Source organism: Nipponia nippon, unplaced genomic scaffold (genome assembly GCF_047370975.1).
Source record: "Nipponia nippon isolate SJK-2023a ecotype South Korea unplaced genomic scaffold, ASM4737097v1 scaffold_9, whole genome shotgun sequence".
Classification (NCBI taxonomy): Eukaryota; Metazoa; Chordata; class Aves; order Pelecaniformes; family Threskiornithidae; genus Nipponia; species Nipponia nippon.
The window spans coordinates 7,121,437-7,141,450 of record NW_028262413.1 but is presented as its reverse complement, the minus strand read 5'-3'; the positions used below and the strand labels follow the sequence as shown (position 1 = coordinate 7,141,450).

General features: G+C 42.8%; 1 protein-coding gene across 3 annotated transcripts in view; it reads right to left on the bottom strand.

Moving 5' to 3' along the window:
• Nucleotides 1–1,392: 1,392 nt before the first annotated feature.
• The window catches only part of PTPRG (protein tyrosine phosphatase receptor type G), a 418,432-nt gene continuing 399,810 nt past the window's right edge, over nucleotides 1,393–20,014 (bottom strand). For all 3 annotated transcript variants that reach the window (XM_087744487.1, XM_087744488.1, XM_087744489.1), the window contains 10 exons: nucleotides 19,581–19,753; nucleotides 18,425–18,560; nucleotides 17,937–18,083; nucleotides 16,002–16,095; nucleotides 14,665–14,741; nucleotides 14,108–14,236; nucleotides 11,636–11,782; nucleotides 10,685–10,827; nucleotides 7,422–7,557; nucleotides 1,393–6,545 (listed from right to left, as the gene is read on the bottom strand). In XM_087744487.1, the coding sequence (XP_087600613.1) occupies nucleotides 6,399–6,545; nucleotides 7,422–7,557; nucleotides 10,685–10,827; nucleotides 11,636–11,782; nucleotides 14,108–14,236; nucleotides 14,665–14,741; nucleotides 16,002–16,095; nucleotides 17,937–18,083; nucleotides 18,425–18,560; nucleotides 19,581–19,753 (1,329 nt within the window). In that variant the 3' untranslated portion in view covers nucleotides 1,393–6,398. The remainder of the gene's footprint in view (nucleotides 6,546–7,421; nucleotides 7,558–10,684; nucleotides 10,828–11,635; nucleotides 11,783–14,107; nucleotides 14,237–14,664; nucleotides 14,742–16,001; nucleotides 16,096–17,936; nucleotides 18,084–18,424; nucleotides 18,561–19,580; nucleotides 19,754–20,014) is intronic.

The window sequence follows — 20,014 nt, the reverse complement described above, 5'->3', positions numbered from 1 at the left end:
GCAGATACATAGTGTATTGATTTTAACCAGCAATTTCACGTCAGCAAGCAATTTCAGTTATTGATGTTGTTTGTCCACGTGCAGGTACTGCTCTGGAGGCTGCCTGCTGCCTGGTTTCCGAAGGCTCCGTCAGCCCAGGCAGCTGCCGTGCCCCCGCTGCAGGCAGGTGTGCCTCCGCGGCTCACTGCCGGCAGCAGATCTGAATGAGACTCTATCCGCAAACCCAAGTGGTTTTCCCACAAGAACAACAACAAAAAAGTAAGACATGCACTCGGCGCAGAATCAGCACGGGAGGCGGTATGCGGAGCTGTCGAGGTTTTGTCGCAAAACACCGAGCACCGATGGCGTAACGTGCGCCCGTTTCAGTGACAGCTCTTGGCTCGGATGCAGCAGGGAGGTATGACTGCTAATGCGCTCCGTGGGGAATATCTGCTGCTTTCTCCCTCGGATTTGGAACATCTGTCCCTCCCTCCCAGTCTGCCTGAGATGGGGATGAGTACTTTTGCTTTTTCTGCCACAGCTCTGGGGTTAGTTGAGCAGTGAGTAGCTGCAGGCTATCACAATAAATCAGGTGACAGTGGCTTGGTGGAAGCCCCAAAATCTGCTGATAACCCGGGGTTAGATCTGAGGAAGGGCACGCCCAAAGGAATCATAGAATCATAGAATCGTTAAGGTTGGAAAAGACCCTTAAGATCATCGAGTCCAACCGTTAACCCAGCACTGCCAAGCCCACCACTAAACCATGTCCTCGAGCACGTCATCTACCCTTCTTTTAGATACGTCCAGGGATGGAGACTCAACCACTTCCCTGGGCAGCCTGTGCCAGTGCCTGACTAAAGGAGCTGGCAATAAAGCTCAGGCTCTGAGGTCCCGTGCTGAATGGAGACAATCCCCCTTCCAAAAGGGACTTTGATGGGTCACAGCAGTCTGGGGAGGAGCAGTGGTGGAGAGGGAAGGGGGTTACTGGCAGCTCTCGAATAGTCGGAGACAATTAAGAAGGGAACGGTGATCTCCACTGTCAAGTGACTGAGAGACAGGTCCCAGCTGAGTACTGCTTGGAAATTTGAGATCTAATTAAAGCAGGCCTTGGATCTCATCTTTCTTCCTGCACGCCTGGGACGATGAAATACTGACTCGTGCATCTGTTCTGGATGCGTATTTGATGCAAATAAGGAAGAAGTCTGTAAATACATCAAAAACCATACTTTATTTTATGTATAGCAATACAATTTACATATTAAATAACACTATAATAGAATGATTTGATATAGTTTAACATAACAAAAAGAAGATTCTTCAAGTTACAAAAAAACCCCAAACAAAAACCAAAACAAAACGAACAAAAAATCTCCCTCAAAATACTCCCTCCCTCCCCCTCCCCAAACCAAACACCACATTTTTTTTTTCTGAATGGACCAATGAGACAAACGTATCCAGTGACTGGCTAAGTCTAATTCCTATTGCACACACTGACAATGGAATAGAAAAAAAAAAAAATCCAACTTTCACAATCACTGCCCCAAAGAAATGACATGTGTGGAAATCTTTTTTGGAGTGTGATGATGGTGTCTCACTACCTCGATACACAGAAGGTATGTATTCACATAGTCACCACAGAACTAGGAAGGAGGTGAAACTAGAAAAAAATTAGCTTTATATGAAAATATAAAATTCTATGATTATATACCATAGATACAAAGTTCCCAGAAGATGCTTATCCAAGCAACAAAATATTTACAGTTTTAATGACTTTGCTATTTTAAAAATGAAGGAAAAGAAAATAGGAGTACACATGAATGCTTCGGTCTTTAGAAACAATGGCTGCTTGCTAGTTTCAAATGTTCTAACAAAACAAAAGAAGTCACTACCCCAAATGTTGGAGAGTTGTGACATTGTATAAAATTGACTATCTCCTCTTTTGGAGACGTTTATTCTTAAAACTCAAGACATTTTTCTTGAAATTAATTATCCTCTGTAGAAAATGCTTCCCTTTGCAAATAGTTAACAAAAACACTAAAAACAGTTTAACAGCTAAGACAAAGTAGAGGCCAAATCTCTTCATTACAGTTCCTTCTCTTTCTTTATTTTTGCATTCCTTCTCCTTTGATAAGTAAAGCCAATGTAGTTCACATTGTTAGAATGGCAACAAAGAGAAGAAGAGCAAAGGGGTAACAGTAAGAGTGGAATTACATCTGTAAAAAAAAAAAAAAGAAAAGAAAAAGAAGAGCAGCAATGCAGTGGATTAACAAATAGGCATTTTCCCTTCATATAAAAGTTCACTGGCACCATTTGAACATAAACTTCAGAACGCAAGATCTGATGTCAGAAGACAAGAATTTGAGAAAGACTGCTAAATCTTTAAGACAAGTACGTTTTAATTTTTTTTTTTTAAATTAAGTTGGTTTTGTTTTGCTGAGAATTAGTAGTATGTATCTTTGGTAGAATCGATATCTATATTTTTTAGCTTTTAAATAAAATATATCAGCTTAAAAAGAGATTAATAAGAAGGCAGTTGTGCTGTGTCATAAAGATTCTTCTCCTAATGTTCCAATGTATCACTCTGGGTTCAAGCAGTCAGAAAACTGGAAAGACAAGTGAAATTTTGCAGATCCTGTAAATGATTCCACTAACCTAGAACAGACCCACAGTACGGAAACAGTCACATACAAGGAGTAGTTTAAGGGTTTGGGATTTTTCTTTTTCCTGTTCCTAAATTCATATTTGGAAACAGACACTGTGAAATACTAAACGCTGTTTAAAATGAACGTTCTTTAGGCCTTGGTCCTGCAGAAGAGTCGGCGCTTAGCCTGCACACCTGCGCGGTCCTGCTGGCTCTCCAGACCTGCCTACCGATGCCAAGGTCACGTACAGGAGTGCTCCTAGGAGGGGGCATTCGGCTGAGACTGTCACCCGTTTTAGACGTTAAGATGACACAGCAGCTTTCCAAGCATTCCTTCTTGGAAAGCTTGGCTGCTCTTATGGGCTCAACGCACAGAAGTCTTTTGTGTCTTTCACACGGTCTGTGAGCGCAGTACACATGCAAGACATGGAGACATCATATTTTTGAAAAGCAGACACACACATGCACGTGTACTTCAGTCCTTTATTTCCTTGTTTCTCAGGGCTGGTGCTGAGGACCACGTTTTATAGCTATGGGATATACTCAGGTTCTCTTAATTTGCAGGCCTGCGCATTGTCTGGGAACTTCTGATGCTTGAAAGCCATCCCGACCGAACGCCAAGAAGTGGTTACGGGGGGCGGGGGGCTTGGTGCGGCAAAAGCAAGGTTGCGATGCGCAGAGCGGGCCTTTGGCCCGAGGGACTCCCGAGGGCATCTCAGTGGGGCTCTACGAGCGCGGATCTCTGAACGCACACTCACTCCTTCTGCCAGTCTCGCTCAGTCCCAGGGAAAGAGGTGCAAATCCATGTAAGAGAGCAGAACTGCAGCTGCTTACAGCAGGATAGATTTGGTTCTTAGGCGCTCTCAATCCTGACCTTCACAAGCAATTCCTAGCTTCATCCACTCCAAGCCTAACGCATCGTTACCATCTATTGGCTACCTGACTGTCAGCACAGCACTTAACGCACAGCTTCAGCCCCCTTAAGAAAAAATCCATGGAGAACTCATAGAACATCAGTGTAAATTATTTCCCCATGGATTAAACCCCAAGCAAGTATTTCAGGTGTGGGAAAATGCCAATGCAAATGCATGGATTTCCAAAGCATTTACCAAAGTTCAACCCCCACAGCCTTCTTTCATTGATTTTTAAAACTTGTGAGAAGGTAAGGGATTAAACCAAGGATATTCAGGCAGTGTGTCACGAACCACAGTTATCTTCCATCATGCCAGTGAAATGAAAAGTAATCAGCTGAAAGTACTGAACAAATCCAACCCTCTTGATGCCTGCAGTAATCTTTCTGTCACTTAGCTCTTGTCAGGGTTTGAATTCTTAACTTCTCCCTACACCTCCCCAGGAACTTAAATACTTCAGATTCAACTGATCCAACTCATCAGAGTCCCTTTGTGCTACCAGCCGGAATTGCCCGAGGCCAGGATCACCACTGGGGACGCAAGGGGGGCTCCCCAGCCTCTGCTGGAGGCTGGCCAGCAGGCCACTCAGCAAAACCTTCCAGCCCTTGCAGGCAGCAGTACTGCAAAATTTACTTAATTCTTGTTACTGGGCTGTGGCGACTGCAGAGCCAGGCTTAACTCCTACCAGACATTAACTGACTCCCTCCTGGGTGCTGGGCTGTCCCAGTGCAAAGGGGATGCAAACTACAAAGCCATCTTTTGAAATATTTTGCACATTTTTTATTTGGATTGGCTGGTGCTGGGCATGGGATTGCCTTACGTTAACCATGGATATATTATACCGCTCAGCACTAGCAGTTATTTGGATCACTTGTATGGAGGGATTCAACAAACTGAGAAGTACAAGGTGACTATGTAAAAGGTTGCTGATGAATTCCTAAATACTTTGGTGTTGAATTAATCAAGTGTATCTATACTAGGAAATCTTTCCCTTATTAAAAATAAAAAGGCCAGATGTTAGCACATACCAGTTTGCATAGCTCCTCTGCTCAGTGAGGCCGTATCAGCTTGTACCTCGTGAGGTTCTGAACAAAAATACCTACTCTCGATACGATTTTAAGCAGTTCGCTTTCAGCTTCCTTGCGTGTGAAAACGCACCGAACCTTCCTTCTTAGCTAAGCTTCCTCCCTGCCCTCCCCTCCAACAGAAGAAGTGGGGTTTGCCTTGCCAAATGTCTGTATTTCAGCAAGACCGGACTGTCAGAAATTAACAGGTTTACATTTAAATGAAAAATACGCTGTAAAATTTTGACAAGTCCTGAAAAATGACAATATATGTTTTGTGCAGTTGAAATTTAAAAGCAAAGAAATTAATGCCATATATAAGGGATAGTGCCTTTAACTTGTATACCAAACGTCAGGATGGTTGAAATGATATTTTTCCTTTTCAAGGCAGATTCAATAACCCCTCCCTACTCAGCCAAGCTATGAAGGACATGATTAGCTTTAATTTTCAGGAGAATTAAGTATGTGCTTACTTTTCTTTTTAAATGGGGATGGACCTTGTTGAATTGCGACCAAATACAAAGCAAAAGGGAGCCAGTGAGGATGTATACTTAAATGCTCCAAACAATAATTCAATTATTTATATAATCTGGGGGAAACCATTTTATCGGTGTGGGAGGGAAAATACAATAAGCTAGGTTTGTGCTAAAGAATTAGTCTGGCAAAAAAAAAGAGGGAGAATGTAACTTTATAGGTAGTTTTTTTATTAGTTTGCTTCACCAGTAAATATGGATCAGTACTTTATGTTTTAGCACTAAAGTATGAAAATTACACACCTGTAAAAATGGCATCTAACAGTTATGAAATTAAGAAACGCCTGTCATCATGTAACATACCATTAGGTGTGAGGTCATATTCAAGAAATAGTAAGGAAATTAATGTGTTTAAAATATTGAATAGCTTAGTAACGTAAAGTATTGCTACCTTTAATATATCTGAAAACAGGTCTGATTTTGGGTTGTAGCAGATTTCTCACTGTATTGGCTCTGATGAGAATAAAACCAAAATATTTTCCCATCATAGGGCTGGTTAAAAACTAAAATCGACATTTTTCTGAATACGGGGGCAAACTTTGAAATTGTAAATTCAAAACCTATCGCTGCGTCCCACATATGAATTGCATCTAATTCATAATTATATTGCATGTAATTTATATATTCCATGTGAAGCAAGTCTTAGGCCTGTAAGTGTACAAAACAGCAATTTGAAACAATACAAAAGAATTCTTTCAGCTCCACAAGGCTATTAGACCTTCCCTGCAGCTAACAATCACCTGCCACGTTTTGTCAAGAAAGGATGAACACTGCTCATCCACTCCACTGGAATGCAGAATACCGTTACCAAAACCGTGACGTGATCATTAAAATAATAAATATGGCATGAAGGGGTACAGTATCTGTCGTAGAAAGAATCCATCTGGCCTAGCATTCAAGATTTAAGATTTGAGGGTCACTGTAGTTAGCAAAACTTCACTGCATTTAAACAAAACAGAAAAAGCGTATATTTGTTGTCATGGAATGTCACATCAGGGCTTGTCTTGTATTAGATTATTATAGGCAGTAACACTGATCATATAGTGCAAACTAGATAAAATTGCGTTTCACTGTGTGAAATAAACAGAGGTGCAAATGCTCAGTAGGATACCATTAAGACATAAAATGGCAAAAATAAATATCAAAACTTTTATCAGTGTAAAAAAGTAATTGGGTTATTGTATAACCTAGAGTCTGGCAAAAAAGGCCTCAAAAAAGTTCACTCAGTCTTCAGAAGTTCTACAAATTAAGTGCCTTTTCAGGTTTCCAATTAGACAAGAGACTCCATGCTTTCTGCGGGATCAGATTCGTCACTGGCCATCACAGCACCATTTTTGTCCAGCGTCATGGGACCGTTTCCATTTTCCTTAGTGCTGACCAAGCTTAGCATTGCCTTATAAAGAAACTGGTACTGTTCCTGGAAAAGAAAAGTTAAGTTATTTCAATCCTTTCAGTCTACACAAGTGAGTGGCACGGAAATTTGGCATTTCCAGGGAAGGTCATGGATATTCGTTACTAGAAGCATACATATAGCAAAGAAAAAGACTTACAGAGCAATTACCTCTGTTAATCTAGTTTAACCTTGCCAACCCAAAAGTCCAGTTTTGGGTAGATCACATTATTCCCGATGTATTATTAAACACTACAGGAGGGCAGGACAATACCTGAGCCCACAGCTCAGCCCCAGGTTGTTCCCTCCTCCCGGTAGAGCCACGCACCCTGAGACAAGGGTGCTGCTCTCGCTGCACGCTGAGTGAATCATAGCATCACAGAATCATTAAGGTTGGAAAAGACCCTTAAGATCATCGAGTCCAACCGTTAACCTAGCACTGCCAAGTCCACCGCTAAACCATGTCCTCGAGCACCACGTCTACCCTTCTTTTAAATACCTCCAGTGAAGAGCCCCTCTCTTGAAGCTTTATCTCCCTGCAGCTCTACCTGCCCTGCTGCATCCCTTCAGATCACAACGTGCCAGGTTTAAATAGCACAGCTTAACTTACGGGGCTGGCAGGGGGATGATGACAAGCTGAAAGGTCCTTCTCTGCTAGGGCTGCCTGTACAGAGGCCCCCTAACTGTATGAGAAATAAGCTTAACTGCACATCAGAGACTTACAGTCTGGGTTTGAGGTTTATAAAAAATAACAACTACACAAAAAAAGCCCAAATGCAAATTCTGCTTGGTAGCAGATGCAGTAGGGCTTGATAACACACAGAACGTGTGTTTTAGTTCATGCTTTCGGTCTCAGATAACAACCTTGTAAACTATCCATTTATATTCCATTTAAAGACTTACAATGTCTGTAAATACTCCAGGCCGCATAAGATTTATCATCTTTGCCACCTGGAAAACATCGACAGCATTTTCATTCTCCAGCTGCTGGGACAGAGTGGTAAGGGCACATAGCGTTCCCGCCGACACAGCTCCATACCTGAAACACCACACCAAAATGATAAGATATGCAGAAACATAGCTGGGCACCGGCACAGAGCCACGAAACTGTTGATATAGTCTTATTTGATTACTGTAGTTCATCTCGGTATCTATTAAATGCTTGTTTTATACTGGCTAATTTTTAGTCATTTTAATTTACAGAAGAAATTTGATGGTACACCAGTCATCTCAGGATATCTGCAGTATTCAATACAAAGAACTGTATCAGCAGAAGAACGTGAGCCATTTAAAAGTTCCCAGCCCGGAGAGTATAACACTGCAATCAGTTCTCGCATGCCACATGTACTGAAAGCATCTGCATTATAGCTGAGCGTATTTTAAATTCATTAGTGGGAGCTCAAGCAAAACATAAACAATTAGAAAGAAATGAGACTTTGCCTCTTCCTCCACATCTGACAATTATAGAAAACTAACACGGATATGAGGTGCTCACAAGTAAATGGGGCACATCTCAAAGTCTTCCTTAGCTCTGATTCACTGGCAAAAGGCAACATCCCCGAGCTGGGCACCCCAGAGACATTACGGATTCTGAAGAGCTGAGCTGTGCTGTCACGTAATAAGAACCCGAGCAACGGTTATTCGTCAGCAGCATGAATCAATGGGTCCTTGAGATACCGGTCAGGTAGAAATCTGACTGCTGCTAAATCTCTGGGTGTACTTGAATCATGCATGCGGTTGCGGGGCATGGGATAGAGGATCCTAAGCAACAGAGGCTCCTAACTGCTTCTGAGGAGCCTCAGCTGTCCTCTGCTCTCCCAGTACACGGGAGACTGCAATTCTGTCCTGGCTTTGCTATGGGTTTGCTCTCTGACTTTGAGAAAGTCTGTGTCTAAATGTCCCCACCTGTAAAAGGGGACATTGGTGCTGACTTGCTCTATAAACCGTTTGGAGAGCTGTACGTGGAAACTTAAATAATCGGCAAGTGCTGCAATGCCATCTGGTATCATAAGATTACCACTAGGATTTTTTACAACATTCCTGTGGAAATCAAGACATATGCTGACTTAATTTCGTATGATTTTTGCAAACTCAATTTGCCTAGAAATGGGAAACAGAAATCAGATCACAATAGATCTGCTATATTTGATGAAAAGTCTATAGAAGAAGAAGCAGAGCTTCTGCAGAACTATACAGATGGCTGTGACTGATCATTGACAGGGACAGTGGACAAAGTGGCCACTGCTTGCGCCTGATGGGACACAACGAAATGCTTCTGAGGGTCTAATGGCCTCATTTTTACTTGGGCTGATAATCTCCAGCTCCCAAGAATCCGAAGGCTTTTCTCTTGGAAAATTATGCAGCAAATCTTTATCTAGTTGCCTACATATGGGCAGTTATATTTGAAAATCTTGACAACTGTCTCAAGTTGGAATTTCTGAACTTCTTTGAAATGTTGTTATTGAGTTCACCCCACCATGTACTTCCTAAATACCACATGCATTTAGTATCTGCAAATTCATATATTTGGAATTAATCTGCAGTTGTAATTATTAGTGGATTATGTGATATAGTTGTTGCATGTAGTAAAGGGAAATTTTCATTTTCAGCTACATTTGCTTAGGCTCCAATGAAAAGCAGAATCCACGTTATGTATTAGGCATAAAAATAAAATCATTGAATATGACAAATAAACGAAAAAAGCAATTTACAGAAAGAATGACTCAGCACTGTTGGAATGCGATTTTGATTTTTTTTTGGTCTAGCATGAAATGCCCAAATCAATAATGGTTCTAATTTTGTAAAACATAATCTTAAATACTGCAAGAGTAGCAAAACCTCACTTCAGACTACCCAAAGCATGAATATTAAAACTAGCTTGGAATTAATCAGTGCTGGCAACAGGCAACAGAGCTTACACTGTGCGTTAGCAAGGCAGGAGACGGTGGGAGAAAAACTACTTGCTGCAGCCCAAGGCACCATTTGCAGGAGTCTGTTGGGAAAAACCTGTTGCAGCAGCAACACACCGATGTGAAGTGAAAGCTCTTTCAGCAACGGCAGATACCAGCATGCAATCGCACATCAGCACGAAGGCCGATCTGACCACTGAAATAGCAGAGTATGGTAATATGTTTTTGCGCAAAAGGTGAAGATTTCCAAGACTTTCCCACTAACTCTGTTTTGGAGCAATGGCAAAAGGTCCAACAGACTCGAGCGCGGGGGGTTGCAGGTATAGCAGTTGTTTATGCTGGCTTGGTGTTCGCTCTAAGGGCAACTCAAGGAGTGTCAGAAATTTGCCTTCCTTGGGATTTTAACGGCAGAATGACTCTGGGAAGCACTCTGCCTGCCGGGAAACAGTCCCTCCAAAGAGATCCTGTTAGACCCAGGCTCCAGCTTCACTATAATGGTGTTTTGCAGTTCCATAATGTGTGCAAACTAATAATACGCAATGCAATATTTAGCACCCTTTATAACTGGGCACTCAAGCATAGCTGGCAAGACAATGGTCACCACTGCACCACAAAGGAGACAAGTGTTGGGGCATGTTGGCCCTGTGTTAGCGGGCTCCCTCCCTCCCACTTGGCACCGTATGGGCCCCTTGGAGTGTTTTTGGGGAAGCAGGAGGAGGAAAAATAAATCTGCTCTCACAAAACCTGGGCCCTTTGTCACAAGATACATCTGCTGCTCATCCTGAGACACAGCTGAGCCGAGTTTGTTCTGTCTTACGTGGCACATTAAACCCGAGCTGGTAGACAGGAGCTCAGGGCTGTTTTGAAACTGGTTTCCATAAGTCCATATTGGGCTGCTCAGAGCCTTATCTAAACCAGGGTTCTGCTGGGTTCTGAAACAGGCTGTAGGATGTGTTTGGGATAATTCCAGGTGCAGAAGAACCCAAAATGATTACAAAGCAAACACAGCTTCACTTTCTGAATCCACCTAAGACTACAACCAACATAAAAACGACACCAAGCAAAATGTATTTGGCCTCAGATGCCAACTGAAACCTCATCCCTGGAAGTTTAAATATTCTGATCCTGTTCCCTAGACCACTAAACCCCATCCACTCCATGCAAGAATGGACATCAATCCTAACAAGTGTCCTGTAGCTGTAGCTGAGCAACTCCTTGTACAACCTGCCAATAAATGGGAGAAAAGAGATGACATACTCATCATGAACTATGGTGGGGCCATCCCTTGTTAAGGCCTCTTCCTTGATTACATTGATAAGTTCAAAGGTACTGCTTATGGGAGCATCTGGGTTTGGCCATTTAGGACACTGAAAGTGGCGGACTTCCAGAACGTAGTCATCCTGCAATGAAAAACCAGCCTGGGCATTAGCTACTTCAGTTTCACATTTATCCACTCCAGGTAGAAAGAGGGAAGAGCCTCACTACAAACTCAAGAGAGACCTTCTTCTTCCAAAGGGTTTCTATGGAACGAAGACGACAGACGCACAGCTCTAGCATCTCTGTAACAGCGAATGCGCTAAAATAATGCAACTTTAACAAAAGGTTTAACTGATAGATTTTGTATTTGAGTTCAGGGCTTGTATGCATATAAACCTTCTCTCAGAGCCCTTACAGCTCAAAAGTCAAACAAGAGAAGAGCAACCAAGGAATTCAAATTTCAAAGGGCTTGCAAACTAATATTTTGCAGCAAAATCCAGCTGCAATCCCAACAGCAAACTAGAGGCAGGTTTATAGCTCAAAAGAAATGTGCTTAAGTAAAACCCCTTAATTAAGACCCCAAAACAATTAAACTATAAATGCTGAATTTTATAAGCAGAAATAGGACAGTAAATCTTGGTGTACTTTACAAAGTATAATTCAATCTACTTGTGTGATTTCAAAGTGAAAAACCAGTGTCTTCACTTTCAAATAAGACAAACAATTAATACTACGGTCTCACTAGCTAGAGGAATCTACCTGGATGTAGAAGATGTGAGAAGGAGAAGGAGCCAACAAGAATACCTTTCCCCCGTGAGCAATGTGCATGCACATGCATTTACAAGTAAATCCTTGTCAAAACTGTTTCTGAACATTTCTTCTTCCATATTTAAATGACATCAATAACATTTTGAGGAAAAGTCAAGACCCACATTTGGAGTTTTATTTTACCTGGGTAGCTTCAAGGATAAAGTCATGGATGATAATTTGCTCTTCGTTAGAGAGGCACAGTCTGTCTTTGCTGATAAGGGTCACAGTAAAGGCCTCACAGTTCATGGATTCCTCACGACTTGGCCAGTACACAAACTCATCTTCTGCCTGGAGGAATGAAACAACACACTTCTGTAGCCTTTCAGATACCTTGTGTGCGACTGAAAAATCTAGTGGATCAAAAAATAGGTTTGATAAATAGAGATGATCGGGAGCTGACCTTTAAAAACCAGTTCTGTCTAAAACAGATTTACTATTACAGTAGACAGTAAGCCTGCCAGATCCTTCCTTTGTGCGTCCAAACAGGTAACATCTGCTTTTTAATTGGTTTCATAGGGAAACAGTTATCTTCGCTCACTCATACTTAACCTTTGTATTGTATCCCAGGCTTTATTACCTCCTGCCTACAGTTTTGCATGAAAGACATATATCTGTTTAGAAAAAAACTCATTGACCTTTAAAAATTAATTGCTTATCATTTTTCATTTGTATTTATTGTGGTCTAATCCGAAACTCGAGGGTATCAGTAGAAGGTCTGTGGATCAGGTCTAGGTAGAAGACTGATGGATACTTATGTAGGGGTTGAATTTTTAGGAGCGAGAGGAGGAGCGAGGAGAAAGGAAGAAACCCAAATATTCTTAGCCTTGAACAAAACACTGGCTTAACTTAATGCAAATCCTCCAGCAAAACTCCTCTTCTGAAGGGACACTATAAAATCTCCGTGAGACTGTGAATGGTAGAAGAAGCTCAGTGCTGAAGTAGCCTAACTGACAGGGTGTAGGTAAAATACTGTCAAAGCTATTCTTTAAAAAATAACTGTGCATTCCTAATTCACTGCAGAGAAAAGAAATTAGGCTCTGTCATCACATACACGCAAAGCTCGTTTCTCCTCCTGGCTTCAGGGATCTACTGTCCCTGCAGCTTAAGCACAGAAGCTACCCCGTCAGCATGCACGGTACTGCACGCCTGCATCTCTGAACAACCCGTGTTTTACTCATGAGAAAAGATGAGCTGCAAGCCCACTTCATCCCACTGCAGCCACGAGCATGTCTTTAAAACCAGGCTTATTTCTGTGGGCCTGGAGCCTTGATGCACATGAAGTGCAAGATATTGGTGAGATTTGGGCCTTAAATGTTTATTCTGAAAATGGGACTTAGAGTCCTAAGTCCTCTGAGTGCTGTGAAAATTCTGCCCTCAGTGTGCAGAGATGCCAGCAAGCAGCGTAATATTGCTGAATGCCAGGGAAGCGACCTGTCCTGCCAAGTGACAGGTCCTTGTGCAGCAGCGGTGTGCGTTATCAGCTTGTCCTTTGGCATTACACATTCAGCACCTTGACACAGTCTCAGTCCCGTGCCACCCCTCCTTGCCAGCCAACAACCCACACCAAACACTGAGCCAATGCATGGATGCTACTGCTGTCCTTCTGGCCAGCCTCCACCCTGGGAATGGTGAAGGTGAAAGCAGGGACCAGGCATCCTTGCAAAGGATGTGGCCGAGTCCAGCGGTCCTCCTTTACCCTTTAATCGCTATTGTTCTGCAGAGCTATTTCATGTACTTGTAAAGACAAGATCAGCCTCTTCATTTCCACCTGACACACTTTCATTTCATTAGTGCTTTCTGATTCGATCGGATTTCTCTGAACGCTCTTTGCCTCGCAGCGCCTGCAGTCCCTTTCATCGCGCGGCACACGGGAAGCGTATCGACTGCTGCCTCTTTAGGAGCCCCTCATGACTGCTATTTTCCTGCTGTAATGAAGGTGGTTTCTCTCCCACACTCAGCTACAATCGTCTGTTCACCTCAGTGATACGTGCATGAAAAAACGAACCGTTTAGTTCTTAATCCTTTTCAACGCACTCTCTTGAGACATGCTAGTAAAGCTGGAAGTAGTGATTAGCACTTCATCTGTGTCTCCTTCTCTCTCTGTCTCATTATTTCCACTTAAATTAACATACATGTTTGCTTTTTACTTTCATCAAAAATAGCATTTTTAACCTTCCTCAGTCTTGCATGGCCTGAGCCTTAAGCCCCCCAGACAAACAAGCAACTATCCTACTGTCCCTGCTTTGTATTTCTGCTCCTCTCAAAGTCCTTACCCATGGCCCTGGCCACCCAGTAACCCCAGTGCCTTGCATCCCACCAGCCAGGCAGCCCTCAGGACCTTCGCAGAGGTCGTCACCGCTGGCGTGCTGCCTGTGAGCACTGTGGTCCATCCAGCTCAGGGTGTCTTTCCCGGGGTGAGGGCAAAAGGGGAGAGCAAACAAACACACCCTACATCTCGAAACTTGTCTTTTTGTACCAACCTTATGGCAAAGTTTGAGGAGGTGGCTCCAAAATTGGCTTTGCTTTCAACCAGAAAATAGCCATAGCATGCAACTAAGTGACCCTACGCTGGTGCCCAGCTGGGCTAAGTGACTGCAGTACCGTTTAACTCACCAGGCTCTGGTTGTCCGGCAGCATGACGATGATCTGTGCATTGTGATCCCAGATCATTCGCCAGAAATCTTTAGTTGTATGTGGCAGCGGATGTTGGGTTATGATGAACTCGTTACTCCTGTAGTAGCCCTTTTGCAGCAAAACAAACCACACAGTTACTTACTGCCTTCAATACTTTTAAAGCATTAATTTAATCTTTGGGGACACATAATGACCCTATTTCATTTTATTCCACAATATTTTCACACAGACTATAATTTTATAACTCCATTTCCATTCTGCAGAGTCCCTTTTGTTTTCATTTACTCTAAATCCCAGGATTTATTTGACTGTATCTCATGGAAATACACATTCCCTCTAAATGCATCTTGTATTTAATTTTTTTAGGCAACAATCTTTAATAAAACACAGTTAATAGCTTTACATTATGGGGAAGGTGTTAAAATCTCATCTGTTAATACACAGCCATTACATACAGAATTAAGACAATTATAGGCATCTGGTATTTAGCACCTTAGAATTGATTTTACTTTGTAATTAGGTGTTGGCTTCCTCACCATGATATAAGAGGCATTAATGTAATCTGTTCCTTTCATTCCAGGCAGCGGTGCCAAGCCCACTCTAGCACGCTCAGCTATAAGATTAAAAAAAAACAGAGGGAGAAAAAAGAAAAAAAAGATCAAAGTCTGGTCATGGCAGAATGCAAAAAGTAAGAATTTCTCAGACGTTAACAAACCAAACATTCTGCAGCTCCCATCTCCCGCAGGAGCAGGCCAGCACTTTAACTGCGTTAAAGCATTGCCTGCTAACACAGGATATAAAAGAGAATGTTGCACAATATTCCCACAAGGACAAAGTAATTTCAGGAATCAAATTTTACTATAGCAAAGATTTTCACAGCAGGCTGAATTACCAAATAACAGTATATGCAGTGATAACAGGGGATTTCAGGTAATTCTTGACTGTAGTGTTCCATTTGTCTCCAGCAGCACACAAACCCAGCTGATTTATTTTGTTTTCCCTACCACTCCGTAGCACTACCATCACTCACTCCTCCCAGCTGGAGGGTGAGAGAGCCTCCAAAGACAAAGCCCTTCCCTAACAGGTAACCACCCCTTCAGCACTCCTCCGTGTTTGAGGGCTGGCTTCAACAACACCCTCAAACCAACCGACAGGCCCCAAGCACCAAACTGAAATCACTGCAGCTACCTGACACACACTGCAAAGTCGTATAGACTACTTCTGCCCTGTTCACATTTGTTTTTAAGATCTATCCCGATGACTTCCCTTTTTATTAACAAACCTCATGATGGACCATATCTGTGCCATTACTACTTTGTGCTAGCTTGGCTATCATCTGTCCTGTATGTCCTGTGCCCTGGGTAATGTGATGGGAATGACCTTGTGCCCATGCTTGGTCTGGTGCAAATTCATACTACTTGGCAACAAGGCAGAGATTCCATATTAATGACTGTGAAACTGTGTCCTTGGGCACTAAATACCCTCAAATCTGGGGAAGGCTCACACGCAAAAATTGAGTGTAGTAGTTGAATTACAAGCAACTTGTGCCAATCACACTGGGAGATCTCACCTGAGCTGGGAGTGGTATCAAAGTAATTCTCTCAGTATCCCATAGATTTATCCCCTACCTAATTATTCAAATTCTTAAGCACTTCAAATTAACATTTCACTTGGACAGTATATCTGGCTGACACTGTAACTATTTTCTTTTGTTCAGTTTCATCAGGGTAATTCTGAAAGACAAGGCAGCTTGGTCTGAACAAAAGATTACATTTCTCCTTCCTAGTGGCTATGCCTTTTCATGCATAACACTGGGAGAATTCAGTATAAAAAGTTACGCTAGGCAGTAATCAAACCGAAGATGCGATCTTACACGGCACGACTGATGAGTTCCTGTTCTTCTCTTTGTTGCAGTCTTTCTGAGCACTGAAGCATTCCACGTATTTTGCATTACACTGTGTAACCAGCTGAAAGAGAATAAAGTAGTAAGTCAGTCCTCACAGCGCTCTAAATGAAGAGAGGAGGTTTCTTTGCCAACTCCTGCGAAGATGCATCAAGTAGAAGAATAAACTGCATTGTTAAACTTGTTTAAAGTACTCAAGATGCCAATGGAAATCATCCTTTTCACTCAACATGTTTAATGGATAAAAAGATCTCTGCAGCACTCAGCTTCGAAACATCCTGAAAATGAAGTTCCATCAAAATGTATTTTCACAGAACACTACGGTTAGTTATCTTTGAGAATATATTTCAAAGACTTGCAGATATGTTCAGTCAGAAGCAGGTCTCAAGGAAGAAAAGCTAGCAAAATAAACCAACAACAAAACTTTTATGTTTTCTTCTAAAATAAAAGCCAGATCATTCCTGCAGCATGTCTTTTTCTGCTGAGCCTTTGGGGAACCCACTATGCCGGCATCCAAGATCCGAGGCCGTGGGTTACATTCTCCGGTCTGTCAAGTTCATCCTGGGTTGTGTATGAGGCACAAAGAAAAGTCAGGGAGGCAGATTTGTATTTGAATGTTCCCCCAGTATACAGGACTACCAGAGCAAAGAGGGTAAAGGTGGCTTTTTCATCTCCTGCACTAGCAACTCATTACTCAGTGTAATCTTAGTCTAAGATGGTTCAATGTAAGCTCCTGTACCAGGGCATGGGCACAAGTTATTTTCTGCTGGCTCTGTGGTAGCAGCAGAAACGAGGGAAAGATTTAATAATTGCTGCTGGTCACATCCCAGTTTCAAATGCACTCTAAACAAGAGAGCACTCAACTCATCTATGTGCTGGCATAAGCCCCATGAGAAGTTATGGTTTCTAAATACCTGTGCAACGTTGGCAGAGAAAGGAATTTCTGAAAATGGCACTTAAGTTTTTGAAATTTTGCCACGAGTCATCAGAAAACATCTTTATACCTATCCTTTAGTATTGTGTTTGTAAAGGTCAACACTTTTTAAAATAAGAAATCTTTTCTCCTGCTGCATTTTGTGTGCGTGTACGCGCATTTGCGCTTGTTTCTTTAATTTAGTAATTAAGCATCTGGAATGTCTTGACTGATGGAGAAGGACTGAGATTTCTACAAGTGAATTCAGAGAAGAGCCTGTTCATTTTTTGAATAGCTTGGCACCTGGTATAATTTAACAGTTTCAGTTCCTTAGGTAGTTATTAACTGAGTGAGTTTAGCTGTGAAAACAGATGTCACATATAATCTTCTTATGATACATAGTCTCACAAAATATTTTTAAATGCATTCAAATAAAACGCAATCAGAAAATCTTAGGTTTCAAATAGGAGATCTGGGCAAAAGAAAACTTACTTTGGCCAGGATGAAAGCAACTACGACATAGGAAGGAAAAGCAGCAAGCATAGTTATAGCAATGAGAAAGGCATATTGTGTTTCCTGGTCTTACAACATTTTTAATTCTTTATCCAGTGCTGAAATAGCAGGTGGTGCTAAGGACCTCATTTCATGTCTTTCTCCATATATATGCATGAGAGCCACAGTTTGGAGGAAGGCTTCCAGCCAAGCTAACCACAGACTCGGGAACATCCAAGCCCCCTTGGGAACAGGGAGACCAGCAGCACACTCCAAAGCAGTGTCTATGTCCCTCCTCTCACCTCTGACTTCGAGAGCGTTAGCGCTGATTTCCAGCAGTGTAGCTAAGACTGCGGAGGACCAAACTTCTCAAGAGGCTGTGCTGTGCTAATCAAGTGTTCTGGTTTTGTTCCTTATCTATGACAACTGACAGTGAAGACAGGCCATACAAAAGAGAGTAGGGAAATTAAGTCCCTCTGGATGGCAGTGATAAGCCTTACCTTGAACTGTTTTTCTAGTCGTGTCTTCCCTCCTATGCCAGGTATGAGGATGCTGTTAACATAACTATGCAGCTGGTTTGCAGATACTTCAGTCTCCTTCCCAAGGATGGCTTCCAACAAGGCATCATGAATAAAAATGTACTGCTCCTAGAAAAACAACAGCATGTCACGTAGGCGCTTGGAATAAACTAAACAGCTGGCTTTAACTGAGGGGTAGAGCACACTAAAGGAAAGGGTGTGCAAAACAAGCCACCCATGCAAATACTGCCAAATCCAGAATAAATATTTACAAGTGCAGCACATACAACTGAATAAGTCAAAAGCAAAATCTGAAGTTTCTGGTCTAGGAAAAGAGAGACACTCCAGTGCAAAAAATGTCTGGTGATATATTAAGTTTTTACAGGGATGTAAGTGAAAAATCCATTTTCTTTTTGATTACAACATAAAAATGAACATGGCTTTAAATTCAGCCCCACTGCAATCTTTACCTCTGTCTGGACGAGGTAGTTGCGCTGTGTCCTGATATGTTTCAGGAAACCCAGGACGTTAACTGTGCTTTTGTCTTTTATCTGTTGCAGCATACTGTCTATCACAATGTAAGTACCAGTTCTGCCAACACCAGCACTATAGAAGACATAAGAGAAACCCATGTAATACAGCCGGACCAAAGTAAATGTTCACAACAGCAGAACAGAACTAAGCAAATATTCCTGTTCACAGACCTTCATTTCCCTGCTAGACCCAACCATGAAAGTTTATAAATAAAATACTTTGGGTTTCTGGGAATTTTACCAGGTATATATTTCACAATCTGACGCTTGGCTGTCCTGTCTCCACCGCTGTTGTTACTGGTGTTGGCTACAAGAAGCCATACAGAGACCCACCCTATGCCAAAGTGCTTCTGTCCCGGACCACCAAGCTTGCTCCAGGCTGTGGGGCTGCCGTGGTTGGCTTCAGGCTTGAGGTAAGGCTTAAGCTTCACAGTGGAGCTGTAATCCTGCTCTGGAAATGCAAGTGGTACCAGCAGTACGGAAAGGCATAAGAGGGGGCTAATCCTGTGGAGGCAGGACTCCTTGAAGGGGACGAGGGCGGTCCTGGGCCCAGCAGAAAGGGCAGAGATGGGAACTCTTCAGAGCTTCTCAATTTCTGGTCAGGAAGGAGCTCTAACCCCCATCATCCTCTCCGCTATGGTGCTGTACGGCCCCCTCACACACAGTGATGAAGACCACATCCCTTAGTTCATTTAAGGGAAATCCTCCATTGACTGCAAGCACTGGTGAACATGAGTGTGGTTCAGTGGCAACCGTGTGCCCAGGTGTCCGTCTACTCACATGGCTGGTTGCCAGCAGAGGTAATCCTGCCCTGCCCATGCAGTCTGTTTGAACAAGGAACTGCACAACCACATCACTGCAATGCTCAGCAGCTCAGTGTCACGACACAGGGTTTTGCTAATGCAACTGGGAAGCTTTTGCATTGGAGCTGTCTGAAGATGTAGGCAAAGCAAGCTCATGGATACCTGCACTCCATGGGGCTGGCACACTCCTGTGTTAATAACTTACCAGTGTTTGTCTTAGCTGGCGCATAAGAGCACACGCTGTGCGCTAGGTATGCTTGCCGTGAAGTAGTTAATCACACCCATCATACCTGCAGTGCACCACCACTGGTCCCATGTCCGGGGTTCTGGCTGCGGAGGATCTCCTGACGAAGGTTAGCACAGGCAGAGCGTACTCCGGCACACCCATGTCAGGCCACTGAGTGTAGTGATACTGAATAACCGTTCTCTCATTCTGCCGCCCTTTGGGGTTTCCTTTCTGACCCTGCATACAAAACGTGCGCAGAAAGAAGAGGAAGATTAGGGAAGAGAAGCATAGAAAGATACTCAATCCTACTGGCTGGCTCAGCTGAGAAAGTACTGGGCTCTAACAGAGGAAACCTTCTGCAGCTCTGCCTCCTGCTAGGTGGAGACAGAGTTCAAGGAAAATACATGTGGGAACAGGTAACAACAGCAATAACTGTGGCACCAAAGCAGCAGTGAACTTAAGAAAAAGAAATACAGGCTAGACCTTTCACCAGGTTCC